This window comes from Rattus rattus, chromosome 2 (assembly GCF_011064425.1).
Source record: "Rattus rattus isolate New Zealand chromosome 2, Rrattus_CSIRO_v1, whole genome shotgun sequence".
In the NCBI taxonomy this organism is placed as follows: domain Eukaryota; kingdom Metazoa; phylum Chordata; class Mammalia; order Rodentia; family Muridae; genus Rattus; species Rattus rattus.
Genome location: NC_046155.1, coordinates 17,781,364 through 17,806,227, shown reverse-complemented (window position 1 = coordinate 17,806,227; position 24,864 = coordinate 17,781,364). Strand labels below are relative to the sequence as shown.

General features: G+C 39.0%; 1 protein-coding gene across 2 annotated transcripts in view; it reads left to right on the top strand.

Annotated features, from left to right (window-relative positions):
* Pcsk5 (proprotein convertase subtilisin/kexin type 5) overlaps positions 1-24,864 on the top strand; it is a 409,124-nt gene that overhangs the window by 128,075 nt on the left and 256,185 nt on the right. For both annotated transcript variants that reach the window (XM_032891692.1, XM_032891693.1), the window contains exon 5: positions 1,501-1,577. In XM_032891692.1, the coding sequence (XP_032747583.1) occupies positions 1,501-1,577 (77 nt within the window). The remainder of the gene's footprint in view (positions 1-1,500; positions 1,578-24,864) is intronic.

The window sequence follows — 24,864 nt, the reverse complement described above, 5'->3', positions numbered from 1 at the left end:
CCCTTCCTTGAGAAGAAGCTGAAGATTTGTTTAGCTTTGTTTTGAATGAGTCAGTGGTTAACCGCACCCTGTGGCCATGCACATCCAGATAAATGTATGCCTCTTTTCAGCATAGAACTTAAAACCTCACTCCCCTCAGATATAAGTAAACTAACTAAACTCTGGAGATTGAAGTCAGTTATCCAGGGTGAGATATGAGATCAGAACTCTAGTTTGTAGAAAGGACCTTTGTCTTGTCACATGCCAGGAGGGCTCCCTGTGTATGCTTCTACCTGCTGCAGACTGGATTTCAGTAAGCCAAATTCATGTCTACCTAATTATGATAGCAGTTTGTGCCTCTGTTATGTTTTCATTCTGACAGAACATTCTCTAGGATTATCCGTTCTGTTATCAATGAGGCCACTATCCCACTTCTTACTTGGTGGCCAGGAAAAGCATTCTCTATTATTCAGACCAAAGACTTGAACTTCTGTCTGATTTGTTTCATGTCCAGATAGACTACAGAATAGTCTGTTTGGTGCCTCTGTTTCCTGTCACTCATTTCAAAGTACTTCCAGCTCTGACAACCACTAAGAGGAAGCAGGGCTCCCGTGTACAGGAAGCAAAAGCTAGCAATGTTATATGCATCATGTATTGTGCTTAATTCTACAAAACATTTCAAACTCTGTGGAGTACAATGTATTTTCAAAAACACAAGCATTTAATAAAGACTGGAAGCAAAGATAATATTGACTTTTATTAATATTGGGCATAGAAGCAATCATGAAGCCTAGGGGAATTAATGATAATCTGAAACAGGTAAAATGCAGGAATAAAAAATTAAACTGTAGAAGTGACCCTGCAAGTTCTCTTTAGTGTTCAGGAGCTTTTATCCTAACCACTTTTTGAAAGCAAACAAATAAATCCAACTCTGGCTTCAGAGGTTCTGTTTTCTCATTTTAAACCTTAGCTTAGGACAGCTTTGCTCATCATTTGGGCTGTTCTCGCAGCTGTAGGATAATAGTGCGAGCCTGACTTGAAGGCTTTTATGGAATAGAAATTATTCCTGAAAGAAGACTAATGTTGTGTAATACAGATCCCAGGAAACCAATAGAATAAATATCTCATATCTTACCTGGCTTGTCACTTATGTGAGAATAATTGCATTTTCTTCTAAAAATCACTAAAATATGATAAAAATTATTGCAAGCTCAGGACATCGAGTAAAGGAAAGTGCTTAGAAAATGTGGACTACTACAAGATAAGTATCTCATAAACTGGGTCACTCTGGGTAAGAAAGGGGAAGTCCTTTGGTTTACACAGACTATATTACCTAAAAGAAATAATAGAGCAATGATTATTATTGAACCAGCAGTCTCTTCCTAAAGTGTCTGATGCTAGTGAACCATGAGTATTTTCATTAACCTAATTACTCTCTTGCAGAAATGCATTTAAGAATTCATGAGTTTGCGAGGTATCTCTAACTACAGTCTGTTTCCCCTCTTTTCTTCATGGTCGTAGGATGCTCTGGCAAGTTGCGATGTGAATGGGAATGACTTGGATCCAATGCCTCGTTATGATGCAAGCAATGAGAACAAGTAAGATTCAGAGGCGGGCTGGCATGTGGCTGACTGGGAGCTCTGCTCTCTGCTTATGCTGAGAGAAGTCTTCTCTTCAAAACTCTGGGTAACAAATGGTCTTTAAGTCACAGCAGGAGAAACGGATATCTTTTTACTGAAGTTTCGAAATAAGAAAGTGGAGTTGTCTATAGAGGAAAAAGTAGTTTCTGGGGGATGACTCAGCACCTCCAAATCTTACAGAAGGAAGTGAAGATGTTTCCTTCTGAGATAATTAGTCCATAGCACCTTTTTTTAGAGATAAGTGTGCTCAGGGAGGAGGGAACAAAACAAGAGTAATTCCCAAAGTTTCACTTACTGTTAAATTCAACATATATGTTTGGACATTGGAGTTATGGTCACAGATTGGGTTTTACACCAGGGCACAATAAAACATTCAAAGCATTTTGCCAGTCATGGGCTGCATTCTCTTTCTGATCCCCCTTCCTAATGAAGAGGCCCAATGTCTCTCCCCACTTACTATGGGAGTTTTTAGAATACAAATGAAAATGGAGATCCATTGGGTAGCAGAATTTTTATCCTTTTTCAGTGGGTAAGTGGCAATGGTGTTTCCCACCTGATAGTCTCATCAGCAGATATTCCTGGTCACTAAACCACATTAGTTCATCTCTTCTTTCTCATACTTCAGAGATCTCCTGAGGAAACATTAAAATTTAGAAAATTTCTTGTGACTTCTTCTTAGCATGTTCAAGTTGGAGTCACAGACATGCAAAGAGGACTGCTTTGGCCATATATTAGGTGCTATTTGCAATCCACTGTTTCCCTTTGGGGAAGATTTTCTTAGGTAGCATTGGTTAAGTAAATCAACAAGCTCAGATAAAACCAGACGACCCAGAAAAACTTTCTATTGCTTTCTTCATCTACAAAGAAATTTCAATGAAGAAGCTGTAGAAATATGCTATGTGGTAATACCAACAACCAAGTGTATATGACAACTGGGATCTGTGGCAAAAACTGTAGTGCATAAGTTGATATAAGTGGAGTTTACCAGAACTTCCAGACAAAAAGAGAAGGGCACTAAGTTATAGCTCATGGACTCCTTGCAGAGTTGGTCTTTATTGTTAAGATTATAATATTCCATAAACTTCACATAAGTGTAAGAGTTTCAGGCAACCTGAGCTGAATTTTTTTAGCCCAATTACAAGACAGTGTGAAATGACTTGAATCATTTAATAATTAAGGATGCACTCTAGTGATGTTAGGAGTGGGATATGAGAAATATCTGTCCTTTCATGTTTGCTTTGAATTTACAATTTCTCTTTAAAATTTCTCTAAAAATAACCTTTAAAACAAAAGCAATATACTTCGAGTACCTCTGCACACCCTGTTCTGCTGACGTGCAGTATAGGAATTCCCAAGAATCCACCAGCACTCAGCAAAATCCCAAACACAAAGGACAACCTCAGCATCGGTAGCATTCACAAACATCATTGGCCATACTGCACACGCAATAGGGATGGAATTAAAAGGTAGCCAAGTTTTCTATGTGTTAAAGTGACGAAGGTATCAAAACTCTAATAAGATGGTCCTTTACCTTGGAAAGAACTGGAGGCATACTTATTTCTCTTACAAGCACAGATATCCCCATTCCGGTTCACTCTCTACATGCAAGAAAATGATAAATGCTAATACTGAGAGGAGAAAACAAAACAGCAGCAGCGAGGGAAAGTACAAACCAGACAGAGTGCTAAGCAGAAGGGAAGGTGTGCAGGGGGAAGGCCGCCGTGTGACTGTGAAATGAAAGGAAGGCCACCGGAGAGCAGGCAGAAGCTGAAGAGTGACCAGAGTGACCACATGTGGATCACTATGTCCTAAGATGGGAGCTGTGTGCTTACATGTGCCTACATGTTCAGTTTATCTGATGAGTTTTGGTTTTTTTTGTTTTATTTCACCTAAACATTCTAGGAGAGAATTGCACATAAATTAATGCCAATCCTACATCTGCCAGCATAGTCCCTAATGTATCAATCATGTTGGAAGAGTCTGTTTGTCGAAACAAGTATTAGAGCGAAGCTGACTGTAATGTGTCTATTTGCTGCATTTATCACAGAAAAGTTTGCAGAGAGAAAAGGGGAGAGGTAAATGCAAAATATCTGGATCAGGTTAATGCCCAATGTCCTCCTTTAGGATGTGAATGTACAGATACGCTGTTGGTAAGGATGGAAAACCAACAGGTTGAGCCCTGTAGCTAAACATTTCTAAAGTTGATCCCTTGGTTAGTTAAATCTAAATCTACCTGTGGTATGTTTTTGCCTTGAAATGCTGTGGTGACAGTGACCATTATCAAAGGTGTGTGTGCGTGTGTGCTATAATAGCGCTAACCAGTTTTTCCATATGTAAAAAATCTGGTTGAGTATTGGTTTTACTGGTGATTGGCAGACTTTTTTTTCCTCTTTTGTCTCTTTGAGACAGGGTTTCTCTGTGTAGCCCTGGCTGTCCTGGAACTCACTCTGTAGACCAGGCTGGCCTAGAACTCAGAGATCCACCTGCCTCTGCCTTCTGAGTGCTGGGATTAAAGATATGTGCCAACGCCACCCATCTCAGACTATCCTTTTAAACCTACATGCTTAGATATAGTAGTGAAATAATACAGATTGCTAACAAGTTGAATTCGGAAACTTGCTTTTAAACTTGACCATTGTCCAGGACTTTTGTTCATGAATCACTGCATTACTGCTCTTTCTGGAGCGCCCCACTGTATACCAATTTGACCCACTCAAAGAGGGGGTCCCTTCACTTCATTGAGTAAAATGGGAGTTTGACTGATGGATGATACCAGCTTTATTCCAGATGTATGTCAATAGTTGTAATCTTAATTTTTTTTTCTGTTGGAATAGAATTGCAACACTTCCTTTGCCTTTCTCCCTCCAGCCCACCCCAAGATACCTCTTTTGAACCCCCCCATATAATCACCCACTTTCAGGTTGATAGCTTCTTTTTATTCTTATTTTTTCTGTGTGTATATGTGTGTGTGTGTGTGTGTGTGTGTTTTCACAATTGTATATAAATACAATCTGCTGAATCTACCTTTCATGCAGTTGAGTATGTGGTTTCAATGACAACCACTCTACACTGACCAAACAGTAATAGAACGGTTTCAGAGGCAGACTATTTTGTGTAGAACAACCAATGGGGCTCATCCTTGGAAAGGCTAATTCTCCTTCTCCCAGCAGTCACTGGTTGTCTGCAGGAGTACTGGTTTGTCTAGAGGCAGGACTCTGAGAAGTTTTTCTCCTTCCACGTTAACATGTTGATATAATTTATTCTGCAGCCATTTCTAGGAGAGCCTGTTTCACAGTGGACTTCCTGGAATTCTGGTTCTTTTGATCTTTCTGCCCCATCCCCCACCCCCATTGCTCCCTGAGCCATAGAGGCAGAGGATGTGATGTAGAGAGATCTGGTGGGGCTCGGTTTCCCTTGGTTTGTTTATATCTGAACTGTGCCAAATTGTGATTGTCTGTGATAGTCTCCATTGGCTTTAAAGAGGAGGTGATTGTATGAGTGGTATATGCAGGTGATTTGATGTGAGAAATATAAGAACAGGAGTGGGGGAGAGGAGATTCACTGGAGGTTTGAGTAGAAAGATCAATATAAAAGTAGAAGGAGGGACAAGGGACAAATAATACCATGATTGTTTTAGAAAAGCCTTAAGGAATCATTATTTTATAATTACCCCCAAATTGTATATAATATATTAAAGGATATTATAATTAATATATATTAAAGGAAATTATGCTACTTGGCTGACAGTGCTCCCCATAATACCCATAGAGGAACAAAAGTCCCAGGTACAAGAAACCTCCATTAGAATGGTTGATCAGGGTAGTCCAAGTGACTCCCAAAACAACATAGATTAATGATCTAGCCTTTGATTGCCTCTCAGATGTTGAAGGTGAGCTCCTATTGGTGACCACACCACACTCTTGGAACCCAGGACTCAGATATTCTAGTTGGATCTAACCTGAAAGTCTCCATTCTGCTGTCTGGTTTCAGTGATAGCAGAAAACACTATGCCAGCGGCCAAGCGAGTGAGGCGATCCACCAGATATAAGACCATTAAGGAGAAGAGTTTCAACTTTAAGAAAGTGAGAATTAGGGAAGTTGAGGCATATGCTATGCATGACCACCTTGTATGATCAGACCGATTGGTTTGGGAGAGCATTAAAAATTCCCTACTCCTCGGCTGCATTTGTTTATTTTTTTAATGAGTATTTGTCTAAACTTCATGGCTAACTATGGTGATGAGATCTGTATTGATTGTTAGTAGATTGAATTTGGAATTGACTTCATAGGAAACCAATGGCTCAATGATTTTTAATATCAATAAAGAATATAACCCAAGACTATGCAAATCATATCTTAGACTTACATGATTATGATTGGTACCAAAGTTTTGAAGTGAAGCATGTCACCTGAGAAGTATAAAGCTAGGTAGTTTCTTTTTCTCAACCACTCTTTCAGTGCCCAAATGATTATATGTGGAATCTGTTATTGATGATAAAGAAATAACATCATAAGAAGAGACTAGAAACACCTGCCTTCTGCTCCCTATTTGCCTCAATCCATTGCAGCTTGCATTACTGTGGACATTACAGAGTCATTGCAGCTTGCATTACTGTGGACATTACAGAGTCCTTGCAGCTTGCATTACTGTGGACATTACAGAGTTCCTTGCTACAAACGAAACTGTCTCACTGTCTGCTGGCATTTCATCCCTCTACTCCTATTTCAGTAAATGAATTATTGATGACTGAGTTAAAGCAACCCTTCCCTAGGTTGCCTCCTATTAAATGTTCTCTCTGCTTAAGCCATGGCAATGTGTGTGACAGAAGATGATACCATTGTATCATATTTGGTGTGCGGTGGGTGACTCCAGAAATCCATTGCTCGAAGTTAAGATTCATTTTCTTAAATGAATAGGTTTTTTTTTTTTTTCATTTTCTTTTTTCTCGCTCTGACTTTTGAGGCTTAACCAAAGAAGATAGAAATACATTTCCTTTTGGTTCTTTCATATTTCACACATTTTTTTGTGGTTTTTAAGAATGTTAGTATGGTATAGAAACCAGTGTGTGTGTGTGTGTGTGTGTGTGTGTGTGTGTGTGTGTGTTTCTTATTCCTGCACAGCTGTTGCCAGGAGATAGTATTCTAATGCAAAGGCAATGCATTTAGATTATAAGGGCAGTAAATGGCTCTATACTAGAGTAAACCCCCACATGGTAAGAACTGTGACCATGCCAAGTTGGAGCATTAGTAATTCTTTTTACCATAAATTTAACCAAAGTACCATGATCAATAATTTAGGAGAACAGACAAAACTTACAAAGAAGAGGATGATTGCTACCATGTTTAAATTGCCTTTCTATATAGTTTCTAAAATATTTCTTTAATATATTTTCAAGATAATAGTTCCATCTAGTAGTTGGTTGATCTTTGAGTATCAAATAAATTCATGCATAACTACATTGCAAATACAATTCCTAGAGTCTTCATACTAGGACTATTTCTCACTTTTCATACACAGCTGCCACAGTCTGGTCAAACTGCGGTAACAATGTGTCGTAGATTAGATAATCTACAAATAGAAAGAAGAAGAAAAAAGAACAGAAAAGAAATTTAATCAGATTCTGGAGGGTGGGTAGTCCAAGATCAAGGAAACAGTGAGTTTAGTGTCTACAGCAGGTCCCTTTCTTATGAAAACACTTTCTGGGTGTGTTGACATTGCCAAAGGGACAAGCAGACCCATTTGAGCAGGTTTCATAAGGGTACTAATAGTAATTGCTGGGACACTAGTGTTTCTCTGCGTCTCTGAAGACCTTAAATACTTTCAGATGGCTCTAGGAGAGACCTCCCAGAAACTGCTTGTTTTGGTATTTAGTACTGTTGAATCCCCAGCCCCTGTCTGTGTCTGTGTCTGTCGCTTGAGTAAACTGCTTTGGCCAGTATAAAAGAGCTCTGAGTTCTGGGGTCTGCCTGTAACGGACAAAGGTGTATGTCTGTCCTTTATTTAACTTGCTGTCTTGTAGAGCAAAAGGAGAAGTATTCAAATACATCTGAGGACAAAAGTAATTAAATTTATGAGAGTCATTTAAATAGCTGTTTATTCTTTAATGAAGGTTGAACAAATATGGAAAGTGGTTATCTAACCTCAAATTCCTATAGAGCTGTTACCTGAAGTATAAATATTCATCTTCATAAAAATTACATTAATTATTCTGGGGCTTGTAGCCATGCTAATGCAACCTTCAAACTCTTTTGTTCTGCTCTTTGTCAGTTTCACTATTTTCTCCTCTAGGATTTGGGGACTTACTGTGTTGGGACCCTCAGTAACAGTTTTGATAAAGCACCCGATTGATGCTATAGGTTAAAATGAAGTTTGGGTGTAATTTATGCGAACCCCATGTACTGTTGACATGAATAATTAACAGTTGTTTAAATTTCAATTTCTTATTTAAAAAACAAACTCCCACCTTCCTAGGGCTCTAAAGCAGATGGAAATTGCACGAAGGGAAGAGGTAAGTATCCTTTTTAAATAATGAATTGAGCATCTGAGCAGGGTTTCCAGACAGGTGGATGTATTTATCTTTCTTTTTAAAGCACCTCCAGCCTCCTTCTTCTCAGGCCTAGATTTTCTGTTATTTCCTTCCATCCAGAAATATGTATGATCATAGAGCATGACGATCTTGGGGTGGGGGTTGTAGGAGAGTCTTGGTGACCTTGCTAAACATTAGCAAAGGGTCCAAGCCGGCAAATTTCATGAGTGATTCTGAAGAGAGAGTCAACTGAGGAGAGACAAACATTTTTTTCATTATTATACAACCTATCCAACTAACAAGACCAAGAATATGCTAAAAGAGTATTTGGACTTGGATCTTGCAGAATAGTCACTTTAATATCATTGAAATCATTCAGATGGCTGTGTTTTAATCTTCATCATCTTCTCCATGTTAAAGGACTAACGTTAGAATTTTGTCATTATAAGGTAGTAGAGGTGGTATATTTTGAATTGTTTATTAATTCTGCTACAACAGAAGCTTCCTATTCCCATGTGATTTAGGCATTAATAAATATGCATTCAGTTATCAGAAGGTCACTCAGCAAAGAAGACTGGATGATAGGCAACAAAAATGCCCTGCTTCTATAGGATGCTTATGTACCAGCCCTTTGCCCCTATATCTGTGACCTTGGAGGAACATCCTTCTAAGATTTTCCCTTGCAATATCCGTTCATCTTAAACTACCAATAGCCTTTATATCTATCATGTTGCGTTTGGTTGTATTTGGTCACCATGGAAACATAAACTAATAAAATTAGCACCTTGTATCACATCTATTCATCATTCACAGCATCTCACATTCAGGAACTGTGTCCATGGTTATTGAGTGACAGGCAGCCTTTGAGCTCATTTATTCTCACGGGGTGTATTTACTCATATAGCTAAATTAGTCAGTAGAGGAGAAGCTGATGTCATTGATCACAACCTCACAGATCTGTCATGAGCAGAATGCAGCACTGTGTTCACTGAGAACTTGGTACCCAAGGTTCTGCTTCTTCAGAGAAAAGGAGCAAAGACCTCTGATATCACGTGGATCACTGTAGCTTGGAATAAGGAGCAAAGGTCATATATTTCAATAAATAAGTGTATATATCTGGCCCCACAATTCTATTCTTTCAGTTGAAATAAATGAAGGGAACTCTAGTGAGGTCATAGGATTTTTTTAAAGGTTATAGAGAGTTAACTATGATAACTTGAAGGCACACAAAGACAGACACAGAACTAGAAAAACTTTAATTGGAGGGAAGGAGCGAAGGGGAGGGAGGGAGGGAGGGAGAGGAAAATAAAGGAATGTAGACAGGGCAGATAGTTGGCTGGCTTTAGGGTTGGTCTGATTGGATGGTGAAGCTGGAACTTTGGTCTGTCAACTTTCAAAAAAAACTTACTAATACATACTAACAGCTTTTGAAAGGGAAGTTTAATGAGCACCAGCTGATTACAATTCAAGTAAAAGTTTTCTGAAAACAATGTGAAAATGCCATGTGTATGAATGCTAATACTATTACCGGAGTTTATCTAAAGTAATACTTCAGGTCTGGAGAAATGGCTTAGTAATTAAGAGTACTGATAGCTCTTCCAGGGGATGCAGATTTGACTTCCAGCACCCACACTGCTGCTCATAACCATCTATAACTTCAGTTCCAGGGTATCCAATGTCCTTGTCTGACCTCTTTGTGTATCAAGCACATGATGCACAGACATACATGCAGACAAAACATCTATATACATACATTTTACATGTTAATTTTAAAAAGTAAGAGGCCATTGGGGTGATTTTCACATTACTCTATTTGGAGAGCACACTCTGAGTTTGGAATCATATGAAGTAAAGGTCACCGACCCAGTGATTTTGCCTTTGGGTGAAGAGCTTTATGAGTGCCCTGAAAATGTGGGCTGTGAGTGAAAGATTCTCTGTGAAAGACTGAGTCCAAGGAGCACCTTGGAATGATTTCTTAAGGACATGTTCCCCTCCAGAGAATAGTAATCGTCCCCTTTTGCCTCTAAGTCACTGACCAGCTCTCAAGAATGGAGAACATGACAGGCTCTCTTGAATCCCCTCTTCTCTACTTTCATCCCAAGCTGCCATTGCATGAATTTAAAAGTCACCTTTGTTACAATAGTTTACCTCTTCCTATTTTTGGATACCCATATCCCATCTGCATATAATTTACATATGCTAGTATATGCACTTGAATTTGCATGAATTACAGATAAAATTCCTTGTGGTGACATCTTGAGCTGAGATTAGCTGACTGCTCCAGGTTTCCTGTGACCTTCTTGCTTTTGGTTGGCATTTTCTCCTTCAGAGGTTCATCCTCATAGGATCATACCCCCTCCCACACCTGTCCCAATTACCAAAAATAGAATCCTATTTTCTCCCTGGTCCTCTAGCTTCGATGTATCAGGTTGTTGTGTATGCTTTCTATCCCTTTCATTTTCCATCCTCCTGATATCATGATCTTCCCAGAGATATGAGTGTTGTCATCATGCCAAAAGAGCAGCACACAATGGTCTCTCGCATTCGACCTGGTCTTGACATCCATTCTTTGTTACTGACACTGAGTGACCTCATTTGAACCTGAGTAGTTTAAACTGTGACCTGAATGTTAACTTTATAGACTGTTAGAATGTCATAGTTTACTGTATTTATGTTTCCCTCTTAGAGTTATGATGGAACACTTTAATGTCTTCCCAAGGAGTGGGAAGTATTTGATCTTGGGGTTGAAACAAGCATCATTGTTCTTTTTTGCAATTCTCATCTACCTGCCTAATATATCACATTGGGAAAGTGATGGGTAGTGAGGTAGAAGACATCAGTGAATTAAGGGACTTGAGTTTGCTGAAATGTAATTCAAAAGGAAGCACAAGGCTCTGAAATGGGGAACCCTGTCAGAAATAGCTCTAGTAACAATCTTGCAATTCCTTCAGGTCCACTTCCAAGTTCACCATGAAGGGGTGGGACCATCCAGGCTCTTCCATTGATATTGCAGTTTGCTCCCACCACAGAAATACCTCAGTGACTCTACCTTCATTTTCTCATAGACTGGATTGAAATCAATGCGCTTCAGCCTCTGAGGGGTGTGGTATTGGTGGCATTGTAATAATAGAACAACAAATTTGTATGCGTGACATTCATATTGTTAAAATCTTTATGGCCCAAATAGAAACAGGAGCAGCTATTTGAGAAAGCTGTTTCAAGTTATGCTGCTGTTCTTTATTCCATATCTGTTCATACCTGCCTTTTAATATATCAATCCATTCCATTTTTGTTCTTCCAAAGTTTTGCTTGTTTCTATGAGCATCTTTGGGAATCTGCACTGTCAAACCTATTTCAATTATAAGGGATACTAAGTCATATTTAATGCATCCTGGTTGAAAAGAACACCCATTGCTCTTCATATATCTGTCAAGACTTGCTTTTTCCTTGTCTTTACAATGATGTTAAGCTATGAAAGAACTTTGTTAAGAATGTTACCCATATCTTAAACTCACATAATGTTCTGCTTAAAAGATTGATGGGTTTCTGGAATTCATACAGATAGTACATATTTGTAAACTTCTAAGGCATATATTTGAAGTGAAAAATAAGAAAATGCTTTTGGGTGAGGGAGGCCCAAGTAATTCCTAAGTAAATTGCATTTTAAAATTGTGTAATCCTTCTACACATTGAGAGAATTTATTAAGACATATATACTCTCAAAAATAAAAATAAAAACCCTAGGCCTATGCTAAAACATGGGCAGATATCATATGCTGATATTTGATGTTAGCTGTGTCACCATAAAAATTTTTAGAAAATAATGTATACTTACTGCTCATTAAATTTTCTGGTGAGCATCTCAGTAGTTCTGATAAGCTTGATGGGTAATTTGAGTGTAGTAGAGAATAGCACTGTCCCCTAAAGAAGCTTTGGCTGGTTTAGCCATTAGCTATCCACTCGGTGAAAACTAACAATGTCATTATGTGTTTTCCATGAGAGAAGGCAAAGAGAGAGCACAGCCTTGGTGCTGCTCAGTAGCTTTAGTCTGTCCATCATCTCTTAGATGGGTCTCACCTACTTAAAAATAGAAGAGCCATCTACGAAAAAAAAATGGTTTAATGGTTACAAATGGTCTATAGTTTATTTACAAAGCACTTTTACATATATTCTCATATGCCCAGGAAAAATTCATGTCTCATAGCCTGGCTAGATTCAAGTGTGTGTGTTGTGTTGTGTTGTGTGTTGTATGTTGTGGTGTGTGTGTGTGTGTGTGTGTTTCTGTCTGTATGTCTCTGTCTCTTTCTGTCTGTTGTTCTGTCTCTCCCTCTCTTGCTCTCTCTCTCTCTCTCTCTCTCTCTCTCTCTCTCTCTCACACACACACACACACACACACACACACACACACACACACACACACACTCCAATATCTCAGTTCTCTTCTGTTCTCTTCTTTTTTGCTTCTGAAACTTGGTGAAGGCCAAAGATTTCTTGGACATGGTTACTGGAATTTTTGGAAACTGCCCGTTTCTACAGGAGTTCCTTTCTGTCATTCAGGGTGTTTCATGTCATCTGCATTCTACAAACAAAGAGCACTTGCCTGCCACCGGCTCAAACTATCAAATTTGAACTGCTACAAAATCTTTTACATTTTAAGCAGGAATATGATAACCATAGGTTGAAAATTCTATGCATAGAGCTCTTTTGTGCATGAAATTATTTTTAAATTGTGTAAAATTATTGTTAGGCTTTGAGGGTAAGGCGAGGTAAACTCTGTAGACTTGGATTTCACCCTACAAGTGTCTCCTTATATATCCAGTTATTCGAAACTCCTGCATTTGAAGCACTTCTTGGTTCTTAGGATAGCAGAAAAAAATGGCATCAGAGGCCAAGCAGGTTCTCACTCATGTGAAGAGCAATTACTGTTCCTTTATTCTCTTTGTCTCCTCTCTCTGCCTCTCTCCATCCCAGTGTCTGCCTTGCCTTACTGTGTTGGCAGTATCCCTAGCAACCTTGACACCCAGCATCTTTACCATAAGCAACTTTTCTACCTAACTCAGTCCTTCCAAGGTACCAATGTTTAAATACTATAAGTATTTTCTCTGAAGGAAAATGAAAGAAAATTCACATCGTTTATGAAACGGATTCTTGCCCCAAATTCATGTTCCTTGTGTCTCATGAGAGATCCTAATTCACAGCAGCTACTGGGCGCAGCTTCTAAACATAGTGTTCATAAGTTAAAGTAACTCATGAAGTAACTATAGTTCATTTATTAAAATAAATGTAGGGCTTATGAATAATGGACACTTTTTAATTCATGAGAACAATTATAGTTTAGTTATGAGAACTTAATGCTCATTTTGTAGTATGCTGTTTCCTTCTGGAAAGAATTTTTGTGAGCCTACTAAGTCCATGTCACTGCTTTAGTTAAAGATGCTGTAGTTTCAAAAGGAAACTACTGAAATATTTCTGCTAATCTGTTATTCAACTATTATGGTACCATGAAATTGGGCAGAATGTGACTTGGAAAACATTGGCTTTCCAAATATCCTTTCATCGACCCACATTGACATGTCTTGGTAGACCTGAGATTGCTGAAGTTTAAATGGGGTGGGAGTGACTTTCTCTTCCTCAGCCAAACTGTTTTATTAAAAATACCACATTTTAGCATCTATTTTAAAACCTTTCTTTCATACGAAATTCATCTTAGAATTGAACTTGAAGTGAAAGGTTTCATTATACAATAAATAAATTATCAATTCAGAATTAGTAGACCAAAAATGTGCTGTAAAGGAATTGCACAGCAAAGTACATGGGGAGACTGTGCAAGTGTTAGCATTTGACCCCTGTCTTCAAAAAGGACTGGTGGGAGCAAATTAGTACTGAGAACATGTCTGTAATGACTCACAGTACCTTAATATCACTGAGCTCCTCTCAGGTTTCCCTAGGAAGTCATGTGCTTGCTTACCCAACTAGGTTTCCTTTTCTTATTTTTTTTTATTTTTATTTTAAGGCAAAGAGCCAGAAGTTTCTTTCTTCCTTTGGAGAGTCAATTTTATCTTGAATTCATATCTGAACATATTTCCCCTCAGAGGGTTAGTCAGCTTTGAACCACCATAACAAAATACCAGAAGTAAACAAATTAGGTGGAGGAAATATCCATTTGGATTGATGAACCATGGTTTCAACCCATGGTTGCTAGGCCTATTGTGTTTGGCCTGAGAAGAGGCAGGATTTGGTGGCACGATCATGTGATAGAGGAGGTCTATTCATCTCATGAGAACCAGGAAACAGAATGAGCTTCCAATATCTCTCTCATTAGCACACCTCCCATCACCTAACTCCCAGTAGCCTCTACCTTGTAAAGGTGCATCAGCTCACAATAGCGCCCAAGGCAATGGCCCATCCTTCAATACACAGTCTGTAGGGGCACTTAGGATCCCAAGAGCTGCTTCCTAGTGATCTCCAAGTTCTTTAGGTATACAGAACATCTTCAGTGTCGTTTTAGCCTCTCTATCTGTGTGCTCTTACATTGCACTAGTTGCCCTTGCCCTAACCATTAAAGTGTAACATGTTTCTTTCATACTATAGACCAGTAAATATTAGTCACTTCATATACATGAGTATTCTTATTCTAATATGCTTACATGTCAGTGAACATGCTATTAGTTTAGTATGCACTGCCATAGCTACTAACTTCATTTAGTTAGATGGTTTAGTTGAGTGCCATGCTTGGGTATTCCTGCTAATGAGTGGAATCATTGTCTGCTCCTTTTTCACTTCTTGAGAAAATAAGAGAATAAAGAAAGGCAAAGAAATATAAGATCTTTACGTTTGGTGGTAAAAATCTAAAACCTATGACAGAAGTAAGTTTTACATGGTCATTAGTTTAGTCTTGTTCTAGTATTTTGAGTATTGTCCTAAAATACCTTAACTTCTTAACTGTCCTTTTTTTTTTTTGGTTGCATTTTTTATGGTCATCTTAAAGAACTGTAAATAAAAGTTTATTAACAGAAAAAGTCTTCCCTGTGTAATAAGTACTTATTTGTTACATGGATTTCCCCTTGATTGAGTTAAAGCAGCAACCCACCCTTGATAGTTAATGTTCTCTATTTTATTCAGGTTCTTAGTATCAAATTAGCCCGGTCAGGCAGCTGTGATATTGTGACGTCCGTGAAGCAGGTATGGAGAGGTAGCCAGCAATGCCTGTTCCTTGAGGATATCTGTCCAGGAGGATTAAGAGCTGGGGTTGGCTTAGACAGTGTTATATGGGAGAATCTAAGCTCTTCCAGCTTCCCAAGTTTCTCTGTTAGTAATCATCAAAGTGTTAGGCATAAAAGATGCTGCAGCTCTGTAAGCCCAAGCCAAACTGAAATCCAGCATGAAGAGGGCATTTGTGCAAACAGTTCCACCCTAGAAGAGGAGCTGTTGGAAATTCTTAATTGCCAGAGGTGAAGGGTCAGTTTTCTCTAAGTTGATAAATCAACCACATTTGAAGTGCAAAGCCACTCATCCAAAAATATTTGGACAGCATAACTGACCTAATGGTGGAAAATAAAAATCATTAGGGGAGGGGGATATCTGTGGGAAAATGGGAGAAGAGATATGATTCAACCATGTCCAAAATTCTCAAATAATAAAGTATTAAAAAATAAAATACAAAATTCACCTTATTTCAGATCTGAACACAGTCTCTCACTCACACTCTGAAAACAAGAATACAAAGTGCATAGAAAGGAAATGTTAGAAGTTACCTGAGGCTGTTCTTGTTGGTATTGATTAATTCCTATTCTTAGCTGGCTGAAATGAAATTAGGAATTAATTAAGCTTTGATTTCGAAGGGGTTTGGTTTCAGGTATCATGTGCTGGCCTTGCTTTAAGTGAAGGAAGCCGATTGGGGACATAAGCTTTTAAAAATGTTTTCATTATTTTGGAATGAAAAAAAATGAACCATTTTAAGGAAATGCATTAATTGTCTTACTGTTTTATTTTTATGTATTGACTAGGTTGACTGAGCTGAAGCCGATTCCTTAGTAAAAAGAAACCAGGGGCAGACCAACATCAGCTTAACATGTAGCTGTTACTTTAGCGAGTTAAGATTTCAAAAATTGAAGCTCATAATTACAAATAACATCAATATCTGAAAAAATGATAGCACTTAAGGCCCTGGCATGTCTCTATGTCTCTTACTGTTGGGAAGAAATTTGTCTTGATGAAGTGGGAAAGCTATATGGTCATATTTCAGAATTAAGGTTATAAGCTAGAAACACGGAAGTGTGTCTGAACGGGCTAAGCATGATATGGAGCAGCTGGAGAGATGGCTCAGCCTTAGCGGGTCAGCTGCTTTCCTAGAGACTCCAGGTTCATTCCTTATATCCACGGCAGGTGACTAACAACCAGTTGCGATTCCAGCTCCAAGGGATCAGACACCCTCTCCCAGCCCCCATACGCACATGTAGGCTTGCACACATAGTCACTAAAAGATGTATATATATTTAAATCTGATACAGAGGAACTCAAAGGTTGAAGAGTTGGTTTTCAGCAAGTCCTAGAAGCTGTGGTCTCTTTCCTACCTCATATTTAAAACAGAGAGAAAACAGTCTGTTCCATTTATAGATAGTACATTCTACATGTTCTGAGTTCCAAAGGCCTACACCCCAAGCAAAAACCTCTGGTGTTAGCCCCAGGAAATCCTAGTTAAAAATTTAAGTTAAGTCAATCATTACCAGTTGGCAATCTGCAGGGAAAAGTATTTCCACCTGCATGAAATCTTTTTATTTTAAATAATGGTTGAGATAGGGTAGGGCCAGATTATTTTCAACTTTTATTTTAGTTGGGCAGAAGTGAGAGGAAGGGACCTTGAATGTCTCTTAGAAAGTCTGAAATGTCCCTTAGAACAATGGCTATTGTCTCCATTTTATAATGGCTCCTTGTTTCAATGGATTTGCTAATTGTTATAGTAGAATTTTTTTTGTGTTCTTTCTGAATCGCCTGCCCAAATAGGGTAGACTTTATGCCTCCTATGGAATCAGTGCATCTCTCCACATCATGCTTCGCTAAGAGGGTGGGGGCAGGGGATCATAAGTGTTGAAAGGAGTTCTTACATTTGAAACATCCATATTTTATTTAAAAACTGAATTATTGGATTTGTAGCAATTTGTTCTTCAAAGTATGATCAATGAGTGCAAAACCTGTTTTGTAGCTGAGAAGATCTGCAAGCAATCATGAAACAGAGAGAAGCTGGTAGCCAGGTCTGTGCTCATGAGCGTAGTCCCCTCTGTCAGTACTGACGCAAGAAGAAATTTTAAAACTGATTACTTCAACATCCTTACTCGAAAATTCGATCTACCTTATTTTCACCAGTTGGTGACTGGTTTCCATGGAAATGGAAATGGAATATGCATTTCTTGTTTTAGATTTTCAGCTGTCCCATGCCAACTGAGAGCTGTAAATGCCATTTGGTTAACAGCAAGGATCCAGAATTCTTCCATTTTAAAGTGGCAGAGGGAGAGGAAAAGAAAATGCTTGCCAAGTCATTTCACTTCTCTCTCTCTTTAAAAATAATACCATTTTATGACTGTCTGAACTATTGACTGATGACTCTCAGACATATATGAAGTCTACCATCTCTCTCCTGAGTAACCAATGTTAATGCTTTTCCATCCTTTACACTGTACTTTAACTGCATGGGTTGGTCTTCCTGATTCCCACCCGCTGTGCACGGAGTGTGCATTGGAAACAGGGATCCTCACAATGTTGAAAGGAGACAATTTAATGACCTCCATGATTCACGACCTGAGTGGGGAAAAGTCTCATTAAAGGAAGTCGGAGGACTGGAAAAACTCCTCGCTTTTGGTAAAATGTTGGTTAATTTGTCATCAGGATTTTCCAGTTCTGAGATCACTGTTCATAACTACTATGTTTTCTAGAACTCTTCCATAGAAACAAGAATGTAGAATACTAGAAATAAATGCTTTAACATAAGATGGTGAAGCATCAAAACAATTAGATTTTTGTCTTGCTTTATGGCTCATTAGCAGTTGATTCGGTATGAATACTATAATAAAACTTTACTACCATTAATGTATAAATCTTCTTTTAAACTTGTTTATATACTAGATTGTAAAGTAACGCCAGACTAGTTCCTAAACAAACCCAGCTCGTGAGATGAACACACTTCTGCTCATGAAGGCATAAAAGAGTTTCTCCATGTATCCATTTCTTCCTTTAATGAAGAAAACTACATATAATTGCTTTCAAACATTGACTTCCTCTGTTTTGTAAGTGTGGTCTCACACCTGGCCAAGTGGTTTGTCACCTTATTGTTGATCCTAATTGCTAGCCTGAGTGAACTTCATGAGCACTCTGGGGGAAGCCTTAAATGACTACAAATATCATTTAGGGCCTGGTGTTGTCCGTTGTCACATTGTTTTTATGGGAATTATCACTTTGGAAACTGTTTTAGTGCAGAAAGTTCATGCCTCTTAGGGGCTGGAATAAAGCATTTAGGATGTGGCTAGAGACTTACATAGAGTATCTTATATACGTCAAAGGAGCAAGCCAATTGTCATCACAAGTGTGATTTGACACATGATTGTTTCTTCCTTTTCAAGAGAGATCAATGAGTTGCTGATCTTAAGCCACAACCTGCCTAGTTTGAAGAGGCCACTTCAGGAATGATTGTGTCTAATGTGATCAGCAACATCTCTAATCAAAGTGGTAGAGCTAATCATTGTCTAATATAATCTACAGGTTGATCTGGCCAGGGGTGGATCTCACCTCTGGAGAACAGAGCAGTGACTGATCCATTCAGCATTGACTCTAATAAACTGCTTGGATCCAGTCAGTAGAGGATACAGCCAGGAACCTGCTTTAGTCTGCATTTGATCCAATCAGTGCTTGGATACATTCAGTGGTTGAAAAATTATTGGCTGATTGAATCACTTCTTAGTCTAATCAGAGCTTTGCTTCGATCAGTAGTTAATCCACCTAGGGCAGGATCCAAATCATTTTTCAATCAGTAGTTGACCGATTGTATGATGCAATCGATACCCAATCTAATCATCTTGGATCCAATTATTATTGGCTGATCAAAAGAAGTGAATCCACTGAAATTGAAGGCAGAATCAGTGCTTAGATGAGAAAGCAGCACATTATTTGAACAATAAAAGAGAGATTATGAAACTGCATGTAGTTTATTATCTAACAGCATGTAGTCATTGGCACTCTTACGTCAGCCAAAAATGAATCACGCTTGTAGTTTTTCTGAATGCTAAATAATATGAAATGTGAATTTTAATAGGGTCATAAACAGACTCAGTTTGTGAAGCTCTTTATCAGCTATTCCAAGGACCATTTGGAATAGTTTCATTGGCAAAGCCTTCTCAAGGCCATGGTCATGGTGCCAGTTTTGCTGACCTCCCTCCCACTTCTACTAAGCTCTCCTTTTGAGTCCCCCTTTAACATAGCTTTGTTTGTGTTTACCAGATACTGTGGCACTCACGTAGGAAATGCCATAACTTATGAAAATTCATTAAGCAATTCGAAAGGCTTGCCTTGCCTTATGTTGTTTGTATGTTCACGAAGATGTGAAGATACACACTGGAAAGGAAAGGGATGCTAGATTCATCATCAGCTTCTCAAGTGAATGTTCTTCTCTGTTGTTGTTCTTTAATTTTCACCCCCAATGAAGAAACAAACTGAGACTCTCACACATGCTAAGCTCTGACTCTACCACAAAGCCTAGTAGTATTATTCTTGAATAGATCCTTATATAGAAACTCCAGTAATTATGGTACCATAACTTCAGGGCCCCTGAGAGTACTTATCTCAGGAAAGGTCTCAAACAACCATCACTTTGTTCTGGCCCTAACAAGTGTGGACAAGCCAGGGGACACATGCATATTCTACCTTGAATGTTTGTTTTATTGTTTTGGAAACCTTAGGACTTGATTTCAGAAGATCTGAATTCAAGATCTTTCAATATAAATTAGTTGTGTTAGCTTAGGGTAGTCCTATAACTCATAAAAATCAGTTTCCATATTTATAATTTGGAGGTAAAATATGTATGTAGTACAAGATTACTGTAGAAACTAAATAAAATTAAATATGAGGAATTATAAGAAACAATCTGATAAATTATATTTAAAGCCCTCATTGGTTTTCTAATATATAAATTGTAAATTATATATCATATTGAGTATTCTTTGTGTAGGTGTGTGTGTATCCATGTATTTGTGTATCTGTGAACATATAATATCCGTACATGTTTGTAGGAGGGAGGTATACACACTTATGCAAGTTTACTAAGATCAGAATAAGAATATTCTATCATGCGCTACCTGTTTTTTGTTTGTTTGCTTGTTTGTTTGTTTGTTTTTGAGGCAGGGTCTCTACCGTGGGCTCAAATGTTCTCTAAGAGGCTGGAAGCCACCAAGCCCCAGGGATCCTGCAGTCTTCCCTAAGCAGAGCCGGTGTTCAGATGTGACTGCTGCCTCCTGACTTGTCATGTGGTTCAGGGCTCTGAACCTCAGCCCTCATGATTATGCTCTGTCCAGTCACAGACAGTGATATTTCAATGGCTATGCAGGGCATTTACTGAAGTGAGGAAACTGTATAACTCTGCATTCAGCATCAATAAAAGAGACTTTTATAAGGGTAGAAGCATGTATGGTTTGGGGCCCTAAGAAGACTGATTTTACTTCCTTTCACCATGCCTTGAAAGCCTAGACTTTCACTGGGCTGAGGATATGTATCCAAGGATGATTTTCATATGTTCAGAAGGCAAAGAGAAAGGAAAGCAAGTGCAAAACTTCCTGTTGCCACACAAAGTCAGTCTCATTACAGAAAATGTTTCCCGATTCATGTCCTTGCAGGTACACAAACACCATCATAGTCAACGCCTGTCTCCTATGCTATTTTTACAGGAAATGTGCTTTGTGCTGTATACATCAAATTGCAAAACTGATGATTAGGAATTAGGATTTTTTAATTAATTTATTTTTATGTGGATACTGGAAGTCAAACCCAGGTCCTCTGGAAGAACTGCCAGTGCTCTTAACCTCTGAGCCATCTCTCCAGCCTAGGAATTAGGATCTTTTTTTAAGGAGGTTTGTCCTACCTGTTAGGTTAGTTCTTCTGTAATGTTGAAAACCTTCTAATATGTGTGACGATGACATGAACATCACAAGACACCGGAGCTGGGCTCAAGCCTGGTGCTCTTCTGGTGTCCTTTGGCTGGAAGGAATACATGATATTTGAGTTGAAAGAGGACTCTGGGACTCCTCAGACCTGAAGTTCCTGAAGTGTCTTGCAGAAAGCAATTTAGTTAACACTAAGAAACCACTTATCCACAACTCAGTGCCACTGTTATCCATATTTCAGATAAATGGGAATATACCATAATCACATGTTCTCATTGATGACTGCTTGGAAAGTAAGACTTGTGTCCTCAGTAGTTGGACAGCTTAGCCATGATCAGCAAGGAATCTCCAGCCAGGTGAAATCAGACATTTGTAATGCCATTTCCACCAGCTCTGAACAGAATTTGAACAAAGGTATTTTTAGCCTACTTGAATGATTAATTTATCTAAAAATTGAAGCAAAAGCTAATAGAAGCAGGTCTATTTCTTGGCCTAGAGTAGCCACTGACACTACATCATGTCACATGTGTCGTTCTCACCTTTGAGCCCTTAGTGACAAACACACCCTTCAGTACTTGTTTGATTCTCACTACCATAGGTGATGCAGAAAATTTAGTTAGACGGAAGCCAAGGGAGCAGTTTCATTTGTTTCAGTAACATCATTATAGCAGTGGCTACAAACTGCTTACAGGGTTCTGGTACAGGTGAAATATTGTGTATTTTGAGTACATTCTAGAACCCCAGTGTATTATTTTGCTACTTAAGATGTACTTATATAATGTGACTTTCTGGGAACATTTGAGGAAGGGGGAAATGTATAGAAAAAGACCACGAAAAAATGAAACTCGTAATTCGATTCAGGCTGTGGTTTCTTTCCTTACCTTTATGGACCTTTCCCAGTCTCTTGGCCTACACATTCAGCATACACCTCATACTTCATGCATTACTGAGTTCTAATTATGAAATTTTCTTCTAATTATGATAATGCGAAATTATAGGAAAATCAACCTAGGCAGCAGGAGGGGTAGTTGTTTGGTCTGCATACCGAGCATTTTCACTGGCAACAACCCCAAACCAGAGCAACTGGAGCAGAAAGTCTTAGAGCATTTTGCTCCTAAACCTTGATTAGCACGTGCCCCAACACTTGGTAATCATTTGCATAAGACTAGCAACATCATGCCACCGCCTTAGGTTCAATTAGTCAAACTCATGGAGCTCACAAGGCTTCAGAGGCAAATTTTGTTTTCTTATAATAGACAAATAACATGTTGGTATGGTAGTTTCCAACACATTTAGACTGTGCGCACGCATGTATTTATGTGTGTGTGTGTGTGTGTGTGTGTGTGTGTGTGTGTGTGTGTGTGTGTGTGTGTGTAGGGCAGAAATTGCTGTTAGATATCTTCCTTAATCACCTTTTCACTTTGCTTTTTGAATCATGGTTCCTCACTGAACCTGGGGCTCACTGATTCAGCTAGCCTGGAGAGCAAACCCCAAGGATCCTCCTGTTTCTCACCATCTCAGCTCTGAGATTACAGACACCGATACCATCCATGCACGGTGTCTCTACCTGAGTACTTGGGAGCTAAACTGGGGCCCTTCTGCTTATGTGCCTAGCACTTTACCACTGGAGACACCCCAGCCCCTTAGCACCCTAGCCACCAGTAGCCTCCCTAGGCTCTAGCCCCCTAGTCCTTCAGTCACTCCAACCCTCTAGCCGTCAGTCCACCAACCCCTCTAGTTTCCTAGTCCTACCCAAATCTCTTAGTGTTCCTATAGTTATTTTTTTCTCTAATGATATACTACACTGCCTGCCAAGTGATACTTGAGAAAGAGAATCACTTTACTTGAGAAAAATCTGTGAATTTGTAGTTCCCAGGATCATGTAAGTAAGGAGGCATTCTATTTTCTGAGTCTATCTCAGAAGCTCAAGACAGGGACTTCTCATCATGTGTTTACAGTCCTGGTCACAGTAATTGAAGAACCAGATTTTGATGTTAGTGTTTTGAGATGGCCTCTTGCTATAAGCCTAGACTGGCCATAAACTTGTCTCAGGCACACATATGCTTCAAGTATAGCTGTAAATGACTACACTAGCATTCAGTTTTCTTTTTCAACAGTGTTGTTTGCTACTTAGAATCATACTTTTCTTAGATACCAGCCAGAAAAGCTAGAAAGTCCAATCACAGTAACTTTCCATAGGCAAATGAGGGTCAGATGATCACTCACTGACACTCCTGTGCCAACATAGTAAGCCTCAGACTATTCAATTTTCTAGATTCCAAGCTTTCAAAACAAGAGTTGAACATTTCAGAAGAAGATAGGAGAATATGGAGGAGTAAGGGAGGGACTAATATTGTTCAATAATGTATCTTTCGGCATGTGCTTTGGCAATTGTCAACCAAGAATTCTGAGTAGTCTACTTGAATCAGTGGGTATGGTGATGCATACTTGTGATTTCAGCAATCAGGAGGAGGAGGCAAGATGCCTCAACTCTAGGGTGATACTTGGGAAAGAGGATCACTTTGCTTGGGAAAAACTATGGATTTGAGGCTTCCAGGGCCATGTAAGGAAGGGGGCATTCTGTCTTCTGAGTCTAGACTTAGAAGTTCAGAACTGATTTTCCTGGTCTACAGACTGGGATTCTCTTTCAAAAAATGAAAATGAAAAAAAGAGTATGCACAAAAAGGAGGAGGAATGGGGAGACACAGGCTTTCCTGGGTTGGAGACAATGATTTTTCTGTAACACAAATATCCATGGGACAAAGCTGAACATTCTGTTAGACCTTCCAAGGAAAAGTTGGGCCCTCAAGATCTACATTAGCCAACTAATGGTTAAAAGAAACCAGTTGACTCCTAGCTAAAGTGACTCGGCAAGAGTGAGGAACTTCTGTCTCTGCATACAGAGGCACATGGGACAGCTCCTCTGTTTATGCTGAAGGAAAAAAGACACTGAAATTGTTTAAAAAGCTATAGTAGGTTGGTTTTTAAGAACACTACAGAGGGAGTTGGGGATTTAGCTCAGTGGTAGAGCGCTTGCCTAGCAAACGCAAGGCCCTGGGTTCGGTCCCCAGCTCTGGGGGGAAAAAAAAGAACACTACAGAGGACTCTCTTGTAAGTGGTTATGGAAAATTAGAGAACCAGGCTTCCAACCCCTCTTAGCCTCTTGTGGAAGGGAAGAGCATTAAGGAGTCACAAGAAGATGCAGACAACCATGAGCCATTGACTTCCTAGAAACCAACTTAAGTACTGAAGACCAATTACTTACAGCCAAGGACAGGACCGAAAACTATAACAGGTACAGATTGGGAATATTAGGCAGGCAGCCAAGCCAAGGGCCTGTCCCATGGCCCTGGTTAGTATGCTAGTGTATATTAGCGTATAGTATACCAGGACATAAACTGTAGTGATTGCTGAGGGAAAAAGGGAGTTATGGAGGAAGCCCACATCCATGTGTGCCCGTGTGAGATTTCTGTTATACTTTATCTTTCCATGAAATGTGTTTGAGGGAAAAAAACAGAAGCAGGCAAAGCATTGGTTTTTGTTTGTTTGTTTGTTTGTTTGTTTTGAGAAACAAAA